Consider the following 14,112-nt stretch of genomic DNA (forward strand, 5'->3'; position numbering starts at 1 on the left):
AAAAAAAAAATCTCTAAGGAAAAGAAACAAATGAGCTTCTCTGTTCACTGAAAGTATACAAGATACCACTGGTTTTGTTTCTCAGAACGTGTGCTAAAATTTAGAATTTACAAAGCTCAGCTGAAATGAATATTACTCCTTGACTGATATAAAAGACAAGGGAGGAAAAGAGAAAGAAAACTCTCCATCTCCAGATACCCTGAGTCTACATGTGCCCAGAAGGGGAAATGGGTTCATTTTCCAAAGGGAAATCTGCTTGCATTGCAATCTATTGCTATTTAGGGAGAGTGATTCACAGGGCATGCTCTTGCTCATAGATACAATGTCATTCTCTACCTGCCCTCACTGTCTTTTCAGCACAGGAAGAAAAAGGAAAGCAGATGCAATGGAGAAAGATATAACTACCATAGCCTATTCTAAAAAAAAAAACCAAAACCAAAACCATAGTTAAGATTATGGCGAGGTAGGCCGGGAGTTTGGCCTAGTGGTTGAGTGCTTGCCTAGCATGCACGAAGACCTGGGTTCAATTCCTTGGTACCACATACATAGAAAAAAGCCAGAAGTGGTGCTGAGGCTCAAGTGGCAGAGCTCTAGCCTTGAGAAAGTCCAAGGACAGTGCTCAGGCCCTGAGCTCAAGCCCAGGTTATGGCGAGGTACTGGTGGCTCATCCCTATAATCCTAGCTACTGAGCAGGCTGAGATCTGAGGACCATGGTTCAAAGCCAGCCTGAACAGAAAAAGTTTGTGAGATTTTGATCACCAATAAACTACCCCCACCCTCCCAAAAAAAAGCTGGTGAAGTGGGACTGTGGCTCAAGTGGTAGAATACTAGCATTGAGGGGGAAAAAAAAACCCTCAGGATAGTGCCCAGGCCCTCAGTTCAAGTCCCAGGACCCAGCCTTCCACACAGTCTTCAACCCCTAAAAGCGTTATATTTGGGAAACACTAGCTATAGAAAGGAAAATCCTTCAAGATTCCAAAAGACAGAAAGTGCATGCAACATGATTTATTGTGTACTATGCTAAGAAATTCAGAAAAAATGCTGGCCATTGAAATCATGAGAAACAAAATAAGCACTGGGCTTCAAACTGAGGGTGGAACTGGCCAGAATTGACCAGAGTGATCATTTTTTATGGAGAAAATGGTAACAGTAGAGTACGGAAATATGTAAAGGAAAAATTCACAGAGAGAGGGAAGACCTGGATTCCAGGGTCTTGGGTGGGATCACTTTATTTTCTTAGGCAAAGTCTGGAGATGACATCAGCACAGTGGCCTGGGAACCTGGTATCTAAGTGCTAAACAGCTTTCAGAAGCTAGTTTCCAGCCAGATGTGCTGGTGACTCAGGCCTGTAATCTTAGCTACTCAGGAGGCTGAAATCGGGGGAGAGTAGTTCAAAGCCAGTATGGGCAGCAAAGTCTATGAGACTTTTTTTTTTTTTTAATCTCTAATTAACCAGCCAAGAACTGGAAGTAGAACTCTGGCTCAAAGTGGTAGAGCACTAGTCTGGAGGAAAAAGAGCTCAGGGACAGCACCTAGGTCTTGACTTCAAGAACCGTAACTGATCTCCCCAACCCCCTCAAAAAGAAGCCATTTCCTCAGCTGCTTTCTTTCTAATCTTTCTAATGAGTTAAGACTTGTAAGATTTGATAGATGAATGAAGCACACTCCAAATCTCAACCTGTAGGCACCTATCCATTATGCACACAAGACTCAATTTAAATAGGACAGTATCAGAGCCCTGCCCAGCTCTGGTCTCTTCTTATTCTGGTTGTTTAGCCTTGCTCAGTTAGTCAAGAGACCATGATGCACAGCTGTCCCAGCCCAGGGACTTAATGCCACCAGACTGGGACACACAAGCAGCTTAGCCAGGGTGCAGTCACAAGCAGGGAGGGCAGCAGACTTCAGAGCTGAATACAAGAAAGACACAATATAGAGTTCCTTACGCCACCTGAAAGATGCCATCACTGCCCTGTGAAGGAGGGTGCTGTCTAGCAGATCCTACCTGGAACTCAGGGGAGCACAGTAACAGTGTACAAAGAGAGGAGAGCAAATTCCATCAAGGCTCATGACACCCCAAATAAAAGACAAATGTGCTTCCAGGAAAGGCTCCTGGCCCTTTTTTCTTTACATGTCAGGATGAATTCTTTTCTCCTTGCCACATTTAATTTAGGCATGCACAACTAAGCCAATGAATTTCAGGGTGGATTATGAGTCTGGCTGCCACTGAACTGGAGATGTGTCCCCTCCTTTTTGCCCCTGCTCCCAAAATGCCCCCTGAAGCAACCTTCCATACTGACGTATTACAATGCAGATCAGTCAAAATGTGGTTCAAATGAAAAGCACTATATTATGGTGAAAATTGTATTATAATAATTCACAAAAGTTATTCCAAAAGGGGAAAAATAAATTATCTCGTATAAAATAATACATGATATTTGTGGCAGCCTGCCTGCTGCCTGCTATCTGCCCCTCGCCCAGGGGGGCAGATGTTGTCTGGAGGTGACCGTCCACCTGTGGGGGAGAGCGGCGTCTGTCCTCTAGGAGCTGGGTGTGGGAGATTAAATGAGTCTGGAGTTCTGGAGGAACTGGATGAGCACTTGGTAGACAAACTTGTACTGAGCGATGGTCTGGATCATGAACATCCTTTGTTCCCTGAGGAGTCTCAGCATCATGGGCACGTCCACCTTCTGCCAAAAAATAAGAAAAGGGCTCAAATCCTCCATCCAGGAAGCATTTCCCCAGTGCCCATGCCCGAGGACAAGAGGAGGGAAAGGACTCTGCCCCTCTGGATCTCGTGAATTTATGAGTCTTTATCAGCAATGGGAAAACTGACAGCTAGATGTCCTAGGTGTGGTATTTTAAATAGGTAAAGCTTAAGAGGCCAGGTCAATGTGACTGCAAGCAACTCAAACCATTCCGCGTTGTCAATAAGGCAGCAGTGGCTCATGCCAGTCATCCTAGTTAATCAGGAGGCTGAGATCTGAGAACTGACGTTTGAAGCAAATTTGGGCAAGGAAGTCTATGACTCGTATCTCCAATTAACTATCAAAAGCTGGAAGTGGGTATGTAGCTCAAGTGCTAGAGTGCCAGCCTTGAACTCAGGTCCTGAGTTCAAGTCTCAATATCAATGGGATTTAAGACATGCTGGGTCTTAAGTTTCCTCATCTGTAGAATAAGGATCACAAGCCTTCCCTCTAGTAGTACAGCCTCTACCAACTCACTCTCTCAGCAATAAATAATAAGCAGAATCTACCTAACAATCAAATGATGAGACACACGTAGGACATTTGGTGTCATGTTCAGCACACGATGAGTCCTTAATAAAAACAACTTGTTACTAACACCAAAATCTATTCTTCTCCTTTGAAATTGGGGCTTCAATCGGACTAGCCAGGCTTGAAACAACATCAGAACAGACAGCCGGGAGTTTGGCCTAGTGGTTAAAGTGCTTGCCTAGCATGCATGAAGACCCGGGTTCGATTCCTCAGTACCACATACACAGAAAAAAGCCAGAAGTGGTGCTGAGGCTCAAGTGGTAGAGCTCTAGCCTTGAGAAAGTCCAAGGACAGTGCTCAGGCCCTGAGCTCAAGCCCAGGACTGGCAAAACAAACAAACAAAAAACAAAAACAAAAAAACAACAACATCAGAACAGAGTAGAGGATTTTTTTTTCCTCCTCGAGCCATCTACCAATAGCAATTATGGGAAATGGGGCAGATAAGGCTGGCTATATTTATGCTGCAGGAAAGGAAGTAAAAAATATGAGTCATCTCGCTATCTTGGAATATCAATGGCAACAGTTCTTCTGGGACTATGTACCAACAAAAGAATGTTCTGGCATGCAGTTGGGCATTGAGGAAGAGTGCTATGTTTGGACGCACCATAGGGAATTTAGCCTAGGCCTTCACCAAGTCCACAGAATGCTCTGCTGGCTTCATCCCTCATGCCGCGCCATGCCGGCTTTGATATATGTCATTTGTGTCCCATCGGACCAAAACCATCTGGTAAGCAATGAGCTCTCATGTCAGCCCATGATGGATCTCCACACTGCTCAGACCAGAACCATCTCTCATGTCAGACAAAATGGACAAACCTGCTTCTTGAGGTTGAAAGGAGAGAGAAAAGGCCAGTCCACAGGGACAGCGAAGAAAGGTTTCTGGAGTGAGATGACAAGAGTCTCCTCACCCCAGGAGCCTCATGAGTTCAGATCCTCGGGGATTAGGCACACAAATTCTAAACCATCTTATTGCATCTCTTAGCACTGAGTGGATTGGTACTTAAGTCGTGAGGTGTTCAGTGTACAATATACTTGTAGATACTTCTAATAGTAACAGGTTATAGGAGAGCAATCCAATCCTATGTGAAACAAAGCAGTAAAAATAGAGAAGATGCTCAAATTTTTGCCAGGTGACTGACTGCAACAGATTCCAGGCCCTGAGTTCAAGCCCCAATAACAACTCTAAAGCAAATAGCCAGTCGCTGTGGCGCATGCCTGTAATCCTAGCTCTTCAAGAGGCTGACATCTGTGGATCAAGGTTCAAAACCAGCCTGGGCACTAAAGTCCACGAGACTTATCTCCAATTAACCATTAGGAAACTGGAAGTGGCATTGTGGCTCAAGGGGTAGGGTGATAACCTTGAGCTGAAGAGCTCAGGGATAGCACCCAGGCCCAGAGTTCAAGTCCCACAGTTGACAAAAAAAAAAAGGCAAACAAAAAAACCAACAAAAACCATATTGCCTAGAGTTGTAGGTGCTATATCATTGTGTAGTGCTAGGCGCATGCAGAGGTAGATCCCTAACCCTTTACAACCTCAAAGTGCCAATAGCTCCTGTCTATCATCCTAGTTACTCAGGAGGCTGAGATCTGAGGTTGGTGGTTTGAAGACAGCCTAGGCAGGAAAGTCTATGAGCTCCTATCTCCAATTAAGGACCATAAATTAATTAATTAATACATATATACATATAGCCAGCCAGAAGTAGAGCTGTGGCTCCTGAGAGAGTACTAGTCTGGAGTGAAAAAGCTCAGGGATAGGGGCCAGGAGTTTGGTCTAGTGGTAGAGTGCTTGCCTATATGCACAAAGGCCTGGGTTCAATTCCTTGACACCACATACATAGTAAAAGCCAGAAGTGGTGCTGTGGCTCAAGTGGTAGAGCTCAAGCCTTGAGAAAGCCCAAGGATAGTGCCTAGAACTGGCAAGAAGAAAAAAAAAAGCTCAGGGATAGTGATCAGGCCCTGAGTTCAAACCCCAGAACTGGCATAACCAAAAGCAGAACTATTCCGGTGCCTCTGACTGTTTAGGTCTGGCAGCGCAACTTCCAAACCTGACAAAAGGAGGGAATGCTATACCCTAGGGACATGAGGTTACCGGCTGCTCTGCAGGGAAAAGGACTGGAGGACCCAGTACACACAAACACCAATGATGTCGACTTAGGCCAGAACAGATCCAAGCAAGGCAAGACATGACAAAATAACTCACCATGGATAACTACCCACTGTAAGACCAGACTATGTGTTTCGAGAAATAAGTACCAACTATAGGAATGCTTTCTGCATGCTTCCTTATTTCCTTTCTTCTACATTACTATCTAGAGTTGCAGAAAGAGAAAGAGAGAGAGGCCCAAGATGGAGTGTTCAGCGAGAGAAAGCCACAGTGACTCACTTCATTATGCTCCAGGCAGTAGATCATCAGTTCAGAGAGAATGACCACACCGGTCCTCCCCACCCCAGCACTGCAGTGGACAACGATGGGAGGGTGTCGGGGTTTGCTTCCTTCCAACATGCTGTTGGTGTGTCTGCGGACTGACTGGATTTCTTCCAAGTAGGCTGCAGGATAAAATGCAAATCTTGTCACGTCACCAAAGCACTCCATGGCTCTGTATACAACTCGGGGGTGAGGGGAGAATAATAGATAGTGAATCCCTTTTTGTGCTTCAAAGTGATAAACGAATTCACAGTTCTTACAAGACACTCATTATTTGCCTGAGTATCTGGCTGTACTGCCCTGGATCCAGAAAAGACCAGCTGGGAGTCAATTAACTCCGTGGGGGAATTTGTTCTTTAAAATTAAATAGTTCTCTTAAAAAAATTAAAATTCTGTTTTACCCTCTGCAAATCCCAAAGTCCCCCAAGCAGATGATTCTAGACATTACTTACAGCAATTCCTACTACTAAGAGGCTTGAGATGAGAACAACAGCGAAGTACCCTTGAAATGCCCGCCTGCCAGAGCCAATGCTTGGTGAGGAGAGGGCATCCATCTCGCCTCCCTCCTTCCCTCACTCACTGATGGAGTCAATGTTAATGCAGACTTGACTGCATTTCAGATTCTAAAATAGATCTTGTGGATTCTGTTTTACAGCACGGGTTCCATGGGGTTATGTGAGCAGACAAGCCAACTTCTAGAGGCAACATGCACGTGAGGTAGATGTTTCCAGTCTCCTTGCCATCACCAGCAAGTTGCCCAGCCCAGCAGGGCTGCACAAGGCTCTACCCACAAATCCAAGCGGGCACAAAAGAAAAATTATAGCAAGACAAACTTTAAGGTTTCTTTTTTCAGAATCACAGAAAATGGGAAAGAATGGAATCTTTACCTAGTCTAAAACGAAGACAATTAGCACTTTAGATTTTGGAATGCGTTAAGGGAGAAATAGGCTTAAAGATTTCCTTCCTTCCTCCCTCCCTTCTTCCCTCACTCCCTTTTTTGCCCTGTGCTTGTTATCTTGAGCCATGGCTCCAAACACTAAAGGTTCTTGGTAGTCAGAAAATCTCATCCTAACAATAAAAAGGACCATAGAGGGGAATCCTCCAGTGGTTGAAAAGAAAATAATTATACAGAACCATTCTCATAAATTAAAAGCATCTATTTTCATCTAAGTACTGGGGCTTTCCAACCATACCAAGTTACCAAATCATCTAAAGTACTTTTCCCAATAGACAAACTAGTACTACCACTTTTGTGTGATGAATAGTCTTCATTAGTAGTTGACTTTAGTTGTAGTCATTATAGCATGAGTATTAGTAACAGAAAATAAACCAGAACCAAACAAAAGAGAGACATCCTGGACTATACAGAGAGTAATTTCTACAAAGTACCAACATGAGCTGAACAGTAAGTATGGGATTGTCTTTGCAACTTTTCTGCAAGGGGGAAAAGACAACTAGTGACTGACTATTCTATCTGAGGAAACGTTCACAAAAAGGAGACATAGCTTTTCTTGAGCTACACTGAAGAAGAAAAATAAAGGAATGCTGGGTAACACACCATAAAACTTACAGTTTATCCATTGTTAGAAGGACCATGCACTGTGATCAAATACATTTGCAATACTACACAGCCATTATCATTATCCATTTCCAGGACTTCTTTATTGTCTTGACAGAAACTTTATGCCCATTAAATAGTAATTTTACATTTTCCCTTTCCCAGCCACTGGGAATATTTCTCCTAATTTTTGTCTATGGATTTGCTTATTCTCAGCATTTGTGCTTTTGTGTCTGGCTTATTTCACTTAGCATGATGTCTTCAAAGGTTCCCACTCCCCCCTCTCACTCCTCCAGTTCTAGAGCTTAAAGGGCCTGCTCAAGGCTAGCGCTCTACCACCTAAGCCACAGCTCTACTTCTGGCTTTTTCTGAGTAGTTTATTGGTGATAAGAATTTCATGAATTTTCCTGCCCAGGCTAGCTTTGAACCATGATCCTTCGGTCTCAGCTTCTTGAGTAGCTAGGATTACAGGCCTGAGTCATTGGCACCCAGCCTTACATTTTTTTTTTTAATAAAAGGTGTGTGTGTGTGTGTGTGTGTGTGTGTGTGTGTGTGTGTGTGTGTGTGTGTGTGTGTGTATCTGTGTGGTAAAGCATAGACTGAACAACAAACACTTACACAAGAATCCCGGGACATCTTCTGGGCAGCCGTGATCTGGCCAGTCGGTATATTGCAAATGCCACACAGTCCTCTCTTGCCCGGACAAAAGATGCTTGACCTTCAAGCCTGTGGTTGCATAGCAGCCAGAATCTGTTCGGAACTTGGTAGTGACCTTGAATTTGCCATAGGTGGCTGAGCTGTGTTTTGACCCCAGTTTGGGCCAGTATCTATGGCTTTTGGTCCGTCCGCCTTCCTGCAGCATACACAAAAGCAAAATTGGAAATGAGTCAGAGGAAATTTTGACCTTCTTTTTGTTTCCTCTTTTCTTTTCTTTTTTCCAGTCCTGGGGCTTGAACTCTAGGACTGGGTACTGTCCCTGAGCTTCCTTTTGCTCAAGGCAAGTACTCTACCATTTGAGTCACAGCACCAATTCCAGCTTTAAAGTAGTTTATTGGAGATAAGAGTCTTGAGGAGGGGCTGGGAGTTTGCCCTAGGGGTAGTGTGTTTGCCTACCATGCATGAAGTCCTAGGTTCGATTCCTTGGTTACTATATACACAGAAAAAGCCAGAAGTGGTGCTATGGCTCAAGTGATATAGCACTAGCATTGAGAAAGCTCAAGGACTGTGCTCAGGCCCTGAGTCTTCAAGCTCCAAGACTTGCAAAAAAAAAAAAAAATGGTGGGGGAGGGCATGGCCGGCTTCGAACCATGATCCTCAGATATCAACTTCCTGAGAAGCTAGAAGTACAGGCTACTGGTGCCCCACTGACCTTTTTAATCTTAAGTTATGAGCAAACCTCATTAATAAATAATAAAACCTGATTCGTCTCTATGAGGACTGTCCCAAGGAAGCATCTCTGCATTTTGGCAAAGACGAATAACAATATGATTTACAATGACAAGTATCACCAATAGAAACGTTAATGCAGAAAGAGAAATGTTTGCAGGATGTCTGAACTGTAACAAATAAGGTGAAGGTGATAGAGAAGAAGTGATAGAGAGGAAGGGATGGAGAGGGAGTGATAAAGGGGAAGCAATAGGAAAAGGGGCGACAGAGGAGAGAGGGTGATGGAGAGGAGGCAATGGGGAGGTGGTTGAGAGGAGGTGACAGAGAATGGACAATAATGGAGAGGGGGCACAGAGAGATGATATAGAGGGGGTGACAGAGAGGGGGTGGAAAGGTCTCATTTTCAAGGGTAGGCTGCTTCAATTTCACTAGATGGACAGCAGGAAGCTATGAGATTTGGGGGGGGTTATATGACAGTTTTAGAGCCTAGGAGCAGTCTCTGAGCTTTGTTACTCAAGACTAACACTCTACCACTTGAGCCACAGTTCTACTTCCAGCTTTTTCTGGGGGAGAAACAGACTACTGATCATTTTGGCCCTACTTTTTATTCTCTCAGCCTAGAGCCCTTCTGGTTACCCCACCAGTCACTAGTGGTACTGTCTCTATCAACTCCTGTCAGTCTCATATTTCTTTCAACCTGACTGGTTTGTTTTAGTTCGAACTACGACAAAGCAGACAGCTGCTGAGAGAATCATCCTCTTTCCCTATTTATCATCTCTTCTAAGCCTATGTATTGTGATTGCGAACCGTTGAGTTCATCTAGCTTAGCTTATTTGTATGAAAGGTGAGCAAAATACAAGCAACATGTCATCTGTGAGCTCTGCACACAGTTTTGAAATCACTGGAATGGGGTGGGAAGGACGGAGGAGCTGATGGCAAAGGAAGAAATCCCACACAGGGACTGGGTGCAGAGAAGAAGGCACACAGGCTCCGGTAGCCCCAGTGGCACCCCAGAGGACTCCTATAGTAGGCAACAGAAGCTTGCCATGGGGCAGATCACCTACCTCGTCTGGGTGCATCAGGTTTAACTGTAAAAGTAGATTCCCATGAGATCACTTCTGCTGAGATGGCTCATCACCTCTGGGTTTTCAAAGATAAGCCCCGTATGTTTTGCAGATTTGTTGTGACATTCAGGTCTCAGCAGAAATGCTTCCCTGACAAAGGCCGTCACTGCCTCATCACTGACTTTCCTGGGACCTTGCTGTGTGTGCAGTGTGGTACTTGCTACGATCGGTGTCTATTTTACCTGCTTACTTTGTACTGTCTCTTAGGATGCCAGTTCACATGGACAAAAATGGTACCTGTCTCATTCACCACATGCCCCTGATAGCACAGGAAACAAATGAGAGTCATTTAAACAAACCCCTTGCCCGATGTGATCCAACAATGTGATGAATCTCGTTCAGAAAATTTAAGGGGAATTCATTCTTAGTTGGGGAAATCTGACACAAGGCTAGTCCAGAATGTACAAGTGGCTTTAAACATCCTGAGATTCCCTTCATCACTGTCTTCTCATAGACTGTTCCAGAAACAGTCCATAACAGTCAGTTGAGGAAATATACCTTTTGGAGGCCTAATTCCCTCCATTCCTGGCCTCTGAACAACATTTGACAAAGGGTTTTGCAATATCATGAATTTGATAAAAATGACCTAAAAAACATAAGCTACAACTTTATAAAGAGTCAAAAGAAGTGGCTAAAGCTCCAGTGGTTCATGCCTATAATCCTAGCTACTCAGGAGGCTGAGATCTGATGATCAAGGTTCAAAGACAGCCCCAGCACAAAAGAGCCTGAGACTCTTATCTTCCAATTAACCTCTAGAAAATGGGAAGTGGGGCTTGGCTCGAGGGTAGGGAGGTAGCTTTGAGCTGAAAAGCTCAGGGACAGCACCCAGGCTCAGGGGTAGGGCAGTACCCTTGCATTAAAGAGTTCAGGATCAGTGCCCTGGCCGAGTTCAAGCTCCATGACCCACAAAAACAAAAACTGAGCCAGAGACAAAAGAGGAAGCACATGATTCTTCCCCAAAGAAGCAAGCTCCAAGCCCATGAGACCAGGGGCCAATGCATGCCAGTTTGTACAACATCATACACAACTCTCCGGCTACAATAGGAAAACTGTGTTTGGCTTGGCAAAGGAAAAAGAAAAGATACATTTTTTTTTCTTTCTCTCTAAAGAACAGAGCCCTTTCCAGGAACAACAGCTTTTGGTCTCTTTCCAGCTGATAAGCAGGATGGCACGCAGAGCTGGTTGTGCCCCAGGTTGAGAATGTGTGTCCTCATACTCACAGCAGCCTGAGCTCAGATTCTACTAGAAAGATGGTTGCTTTGTTTGGCTGGTTGAACTCAAGTTTGGTGATTTTTAGTTTTATGTGGCTTTGTTGCATTGTTGTGTAGGGCAATGTAAAGAGGGAAGAGCCAAATGCAAATGAGAAGAGAAAGTATCACAACAATAAATTATCTCCGGAGGAAAATAAAAATATCTATGAGGAAGGAAGAAAAGAGGTGTTTGCCAAAAGGAAAAGATTTGCAAGGAAACAGAGCTTCAGGAAGCAGGAAAGGTCAGCAAAGTCACTGGCACCAGGCCTATCCTCTAGCCACTCCTTCCCAGGGCAAAGGAGCAGGAGTGGGAGCAGGGGGGAGGGGGGAGGGGGGAGTTCCTCTTACCTCTTCTGCAGTGACCATAGCAATCACATTCACTCCTTGCTCCCACACCATCTGCCAGAAGTCGTGGCATGTATGTGGCAAGGGCCCCTGAGTTGCAATGTAGTGCCATTCTGCCCCACCAACCACCACCTGCAGGCCAAGCACAGCATTAACAAATGAATCACAAGACCACAACAGCCACCTAGCCATCTATTTGTTGTATCAGTTCATATTTTTAGGGTCAAATGAGTAATTCCAGTGATCAAAAACCATAAATCATTAGTGACCTGAAAATAACCTCTATAGCCATGCAAAGCTACCAACATAGATTTAGCTGATCTTTTTTTATTAGCTAGAACTCATGTGCAGATTTAAAAAATATAAATATGTATATATAGGTGCATGTTTAAATTTACACACAACAAGATATGTTTCTATAATTTCATCAGATTCATCACACTATTAGTTGTGACTCCCCATGTGCAGTGTACTCTGATATTTGGCATTCTTTACTCCAGTGAACATCATTAAAACATAAATACAGCTGGGTGCTGGTGGTTCATGCCAATAGTCCTAGCCACTCAGGAGACTGAGATCTGAGGATTATGGTTACAGGAACAGCCCAGGCAGGAAAATCTGTGCGACTCATATCTACAGAAGTGGAGCTGTGGCTCAATAGCAGAGCACTAGCCTTGAGCAAAAAAACCCAAAAAAACAAAAAACCACAACCCAGTACAGTACCCAGGCCCTGAGTTCAAGCCCCAAGTCTGGCACATACATACAACACAAAAGTAATATATAACCTACAAAAGCGATTATGACTTTTCAATTAGTTTCCTACTACCTCTGCACTGTGAGCCATAGTTCGAAAAGCAGTTCTCTGTGGCATCCAATTTTTCTTAAAAGAGACCAAAACTGTCTCCTATAGAAAGACATCTTTCTTGGCGTGATTATTCTCCTGCCAACATTTTGTGGTGTAGGAAGCCATGGCTGCTCTGTGGCGCCATAGCAACAGCCTATCATATTTTATGTTAGCCTCACCTTGTGTCTCCAACTGAACTACAGTCATGAGATGATCTGAGGCGGTGCAGCTGCTTGTGAAAGAATAACACTAGATCTATAAATACATGCTACATAGAGTCTGGAATAAGAAGCTATTGGCTGGTGGTATAGTTCAGGTGCCTACAAAGTGCCAAGGCTCTGAGTTCAAGCTCTGGTATCATCAAAAAACAAAAGCAAAAGCTGTGCCTAAAGTAGCAAAGGTGGTTATATGGTGCAATAGTGGCTTTGGAGGAATTCTTTCTGCTCCTCTTTCCTTCCGGCCTCGATTTTGAAAAGATAACCTACTTACATATCCACACAGTGCACACCTCTAACGAGTTCCAGACGCATTGACATGATCACTGTTTCAAGCTTTTCCCCCTCATTTGTTTCATGAAATGATATACTAACTTGATAAATAACTTGAAACAAAAACAAGGTCAGTTATTGTCTCGTTACACAAGACATGTTTAGGTCAAAGCTGGCAGACAAAACCCATTTTCCAAGTCCTGGTGGGAGATAACATTCCTATGTTCATAGGCTAGGAGTTTAGTTTGTCTGTGGAGTTGTGATTTTAAACATTCGTGTCTCTGGCACCCAACATATAGGAGCCATAAATACTTCCAGAGAATGTTGCTGCCTGGAGCTATTCAGCGTTCTCCAACTATTGACAGGAGAGTATTAAAAACTGCATTAGAAACACAACAACCAGTGCTGCCGGGGTGAATTTCACAGATGTGATTCCACTTCTGGAGCAAATAAAACTCTGTATTGTGTTAACGGCTGCTTGGAACCCAAGGGAGAAAACATTGACAAAATACACAACTCTATTCCAAAATCATGAGGACAAGTTCTTGCAAGCTCCATGGGTCTATTAAATGTACTCATGTCTAGCTCAGTCCACGAGATAAAATGTGGGTCTTGGAGAATGTTGAAAGAGGGAGGGCAGCTCGGGTAACAATACCCAATGGGCAGCACGTATGGAGAGTGACAGCTGCTCCCTGAGCCGTTGGAAAGTGGCGGAGATTTGGCCCGGGGACAGGGACAAAAGAATATTGCTCTGTAAGATTTTCACAGACGCTCTATCAAGAAGCAGCTGTGTCATTTGCATCTCTGAGGATATTATTCTGTTCATTATTTTATACCCTAAACTACCACCGTCATCCGTCTGCTCAAGTGTTTCCTGAGGTTTATATTTTATTGTTGGAGTTCTTATTTCTGAAAATAAGAATAAAAATAGCAATATAGTACACGTCCATTCCTCTCCTTATACTTCATTTTTGCAATAGTCGAGACTCATACCCATAATCCTCTTGGCTTTCTGAGATGCACATATATATGTGTGTGTGTGTGTATATATATATATATATCACTTTTCAAATTCTGTACCCAATCTGGTTGAAACTGATATTTGGAAACTGTATTTTAGAGACTCAAAGAAACATCCTACTAATTCTGCTACTGTTGAAAATCCAGTGAGGAAAGGAGACAAGGCTAGACAATGCTGGAACCATGTTTCTAAGCCTACTGATTGCAACAGACTACTAAGATGAACTTTGTATGGCTTAAAAATGTCCTAAAAGCCCAGTGGCTCTCACCTCTGATCAGGAGGCTGAGACCTGAGGAATACAGTTCAAAGCAAGCCTGGGCAGTAAAGTCTATGAGACTCTTATCTCCAAGTGACCATTCAAACCCAAGAAGCAGAGCTGTGGCTCAAGTGGTAGAA

The 14,112-nt window shown here is 43.8% G+C and overlaps 1 protein-coding gene across 1 annotated transcript in view; it reads right to left on the bottom strand.

Annotated features, from left to right (window-relative positions):
* Nucleotides 1-1,899: 1,899 nt before the first annotated feature.
* LOC150039001 (tyrosine-protein phosphatase non-receptor type 14) overlaps nucleotides 1,900-14,112 on the bottom strand; it is a 91,481-nt gene continuing 79,268 nt past the window's right edge. Inside the window, exons 15-18 of the mRNA XM_090328147.1 lie at nucleotides 11,367-11,495; nucleotides 7,877-8,111; nucleotides 5,659-5,822; nucleotides 1,900-2,687 (exon numbers count right to left, since the gene is read on the bottom strand). Coding sequence (XP_090184273.1) covers nucleotides 2,559-2,687; nucleotides 5,659-5,822; nucleotides 7,877-8,111; nucleotides 11,367-11,495 — 657 coding nt within the window. The 3' untranslated portion in view covers nucleotides 1,900-2,558. The remainder of the gene's footprint in view (nucleotides 2,688-5,658; nucleotides 5,823-7,876; nucleotides 8,112-11,366; nucleotides 11,496-14,112) is intronic.

The sequence above is a fragment of the Megascapheus bottae genome, unplaced genomic scaffold (genome assembly GCF_031878675.1).
Source record: "Megascapheus bottae isolate mThoBot1 unplaced genomic scaffold, mThoBot2.hap1 H_1, whole genome shotgun sequence".
In the NCBI taxonomy this organism is placed as follows: domain Eukaryota; kingdom Metazoa; phylum Chordata; class Mammalia; order Rodentia; family Geomyidae; genus Megascapheus; species Megascapheus bottae.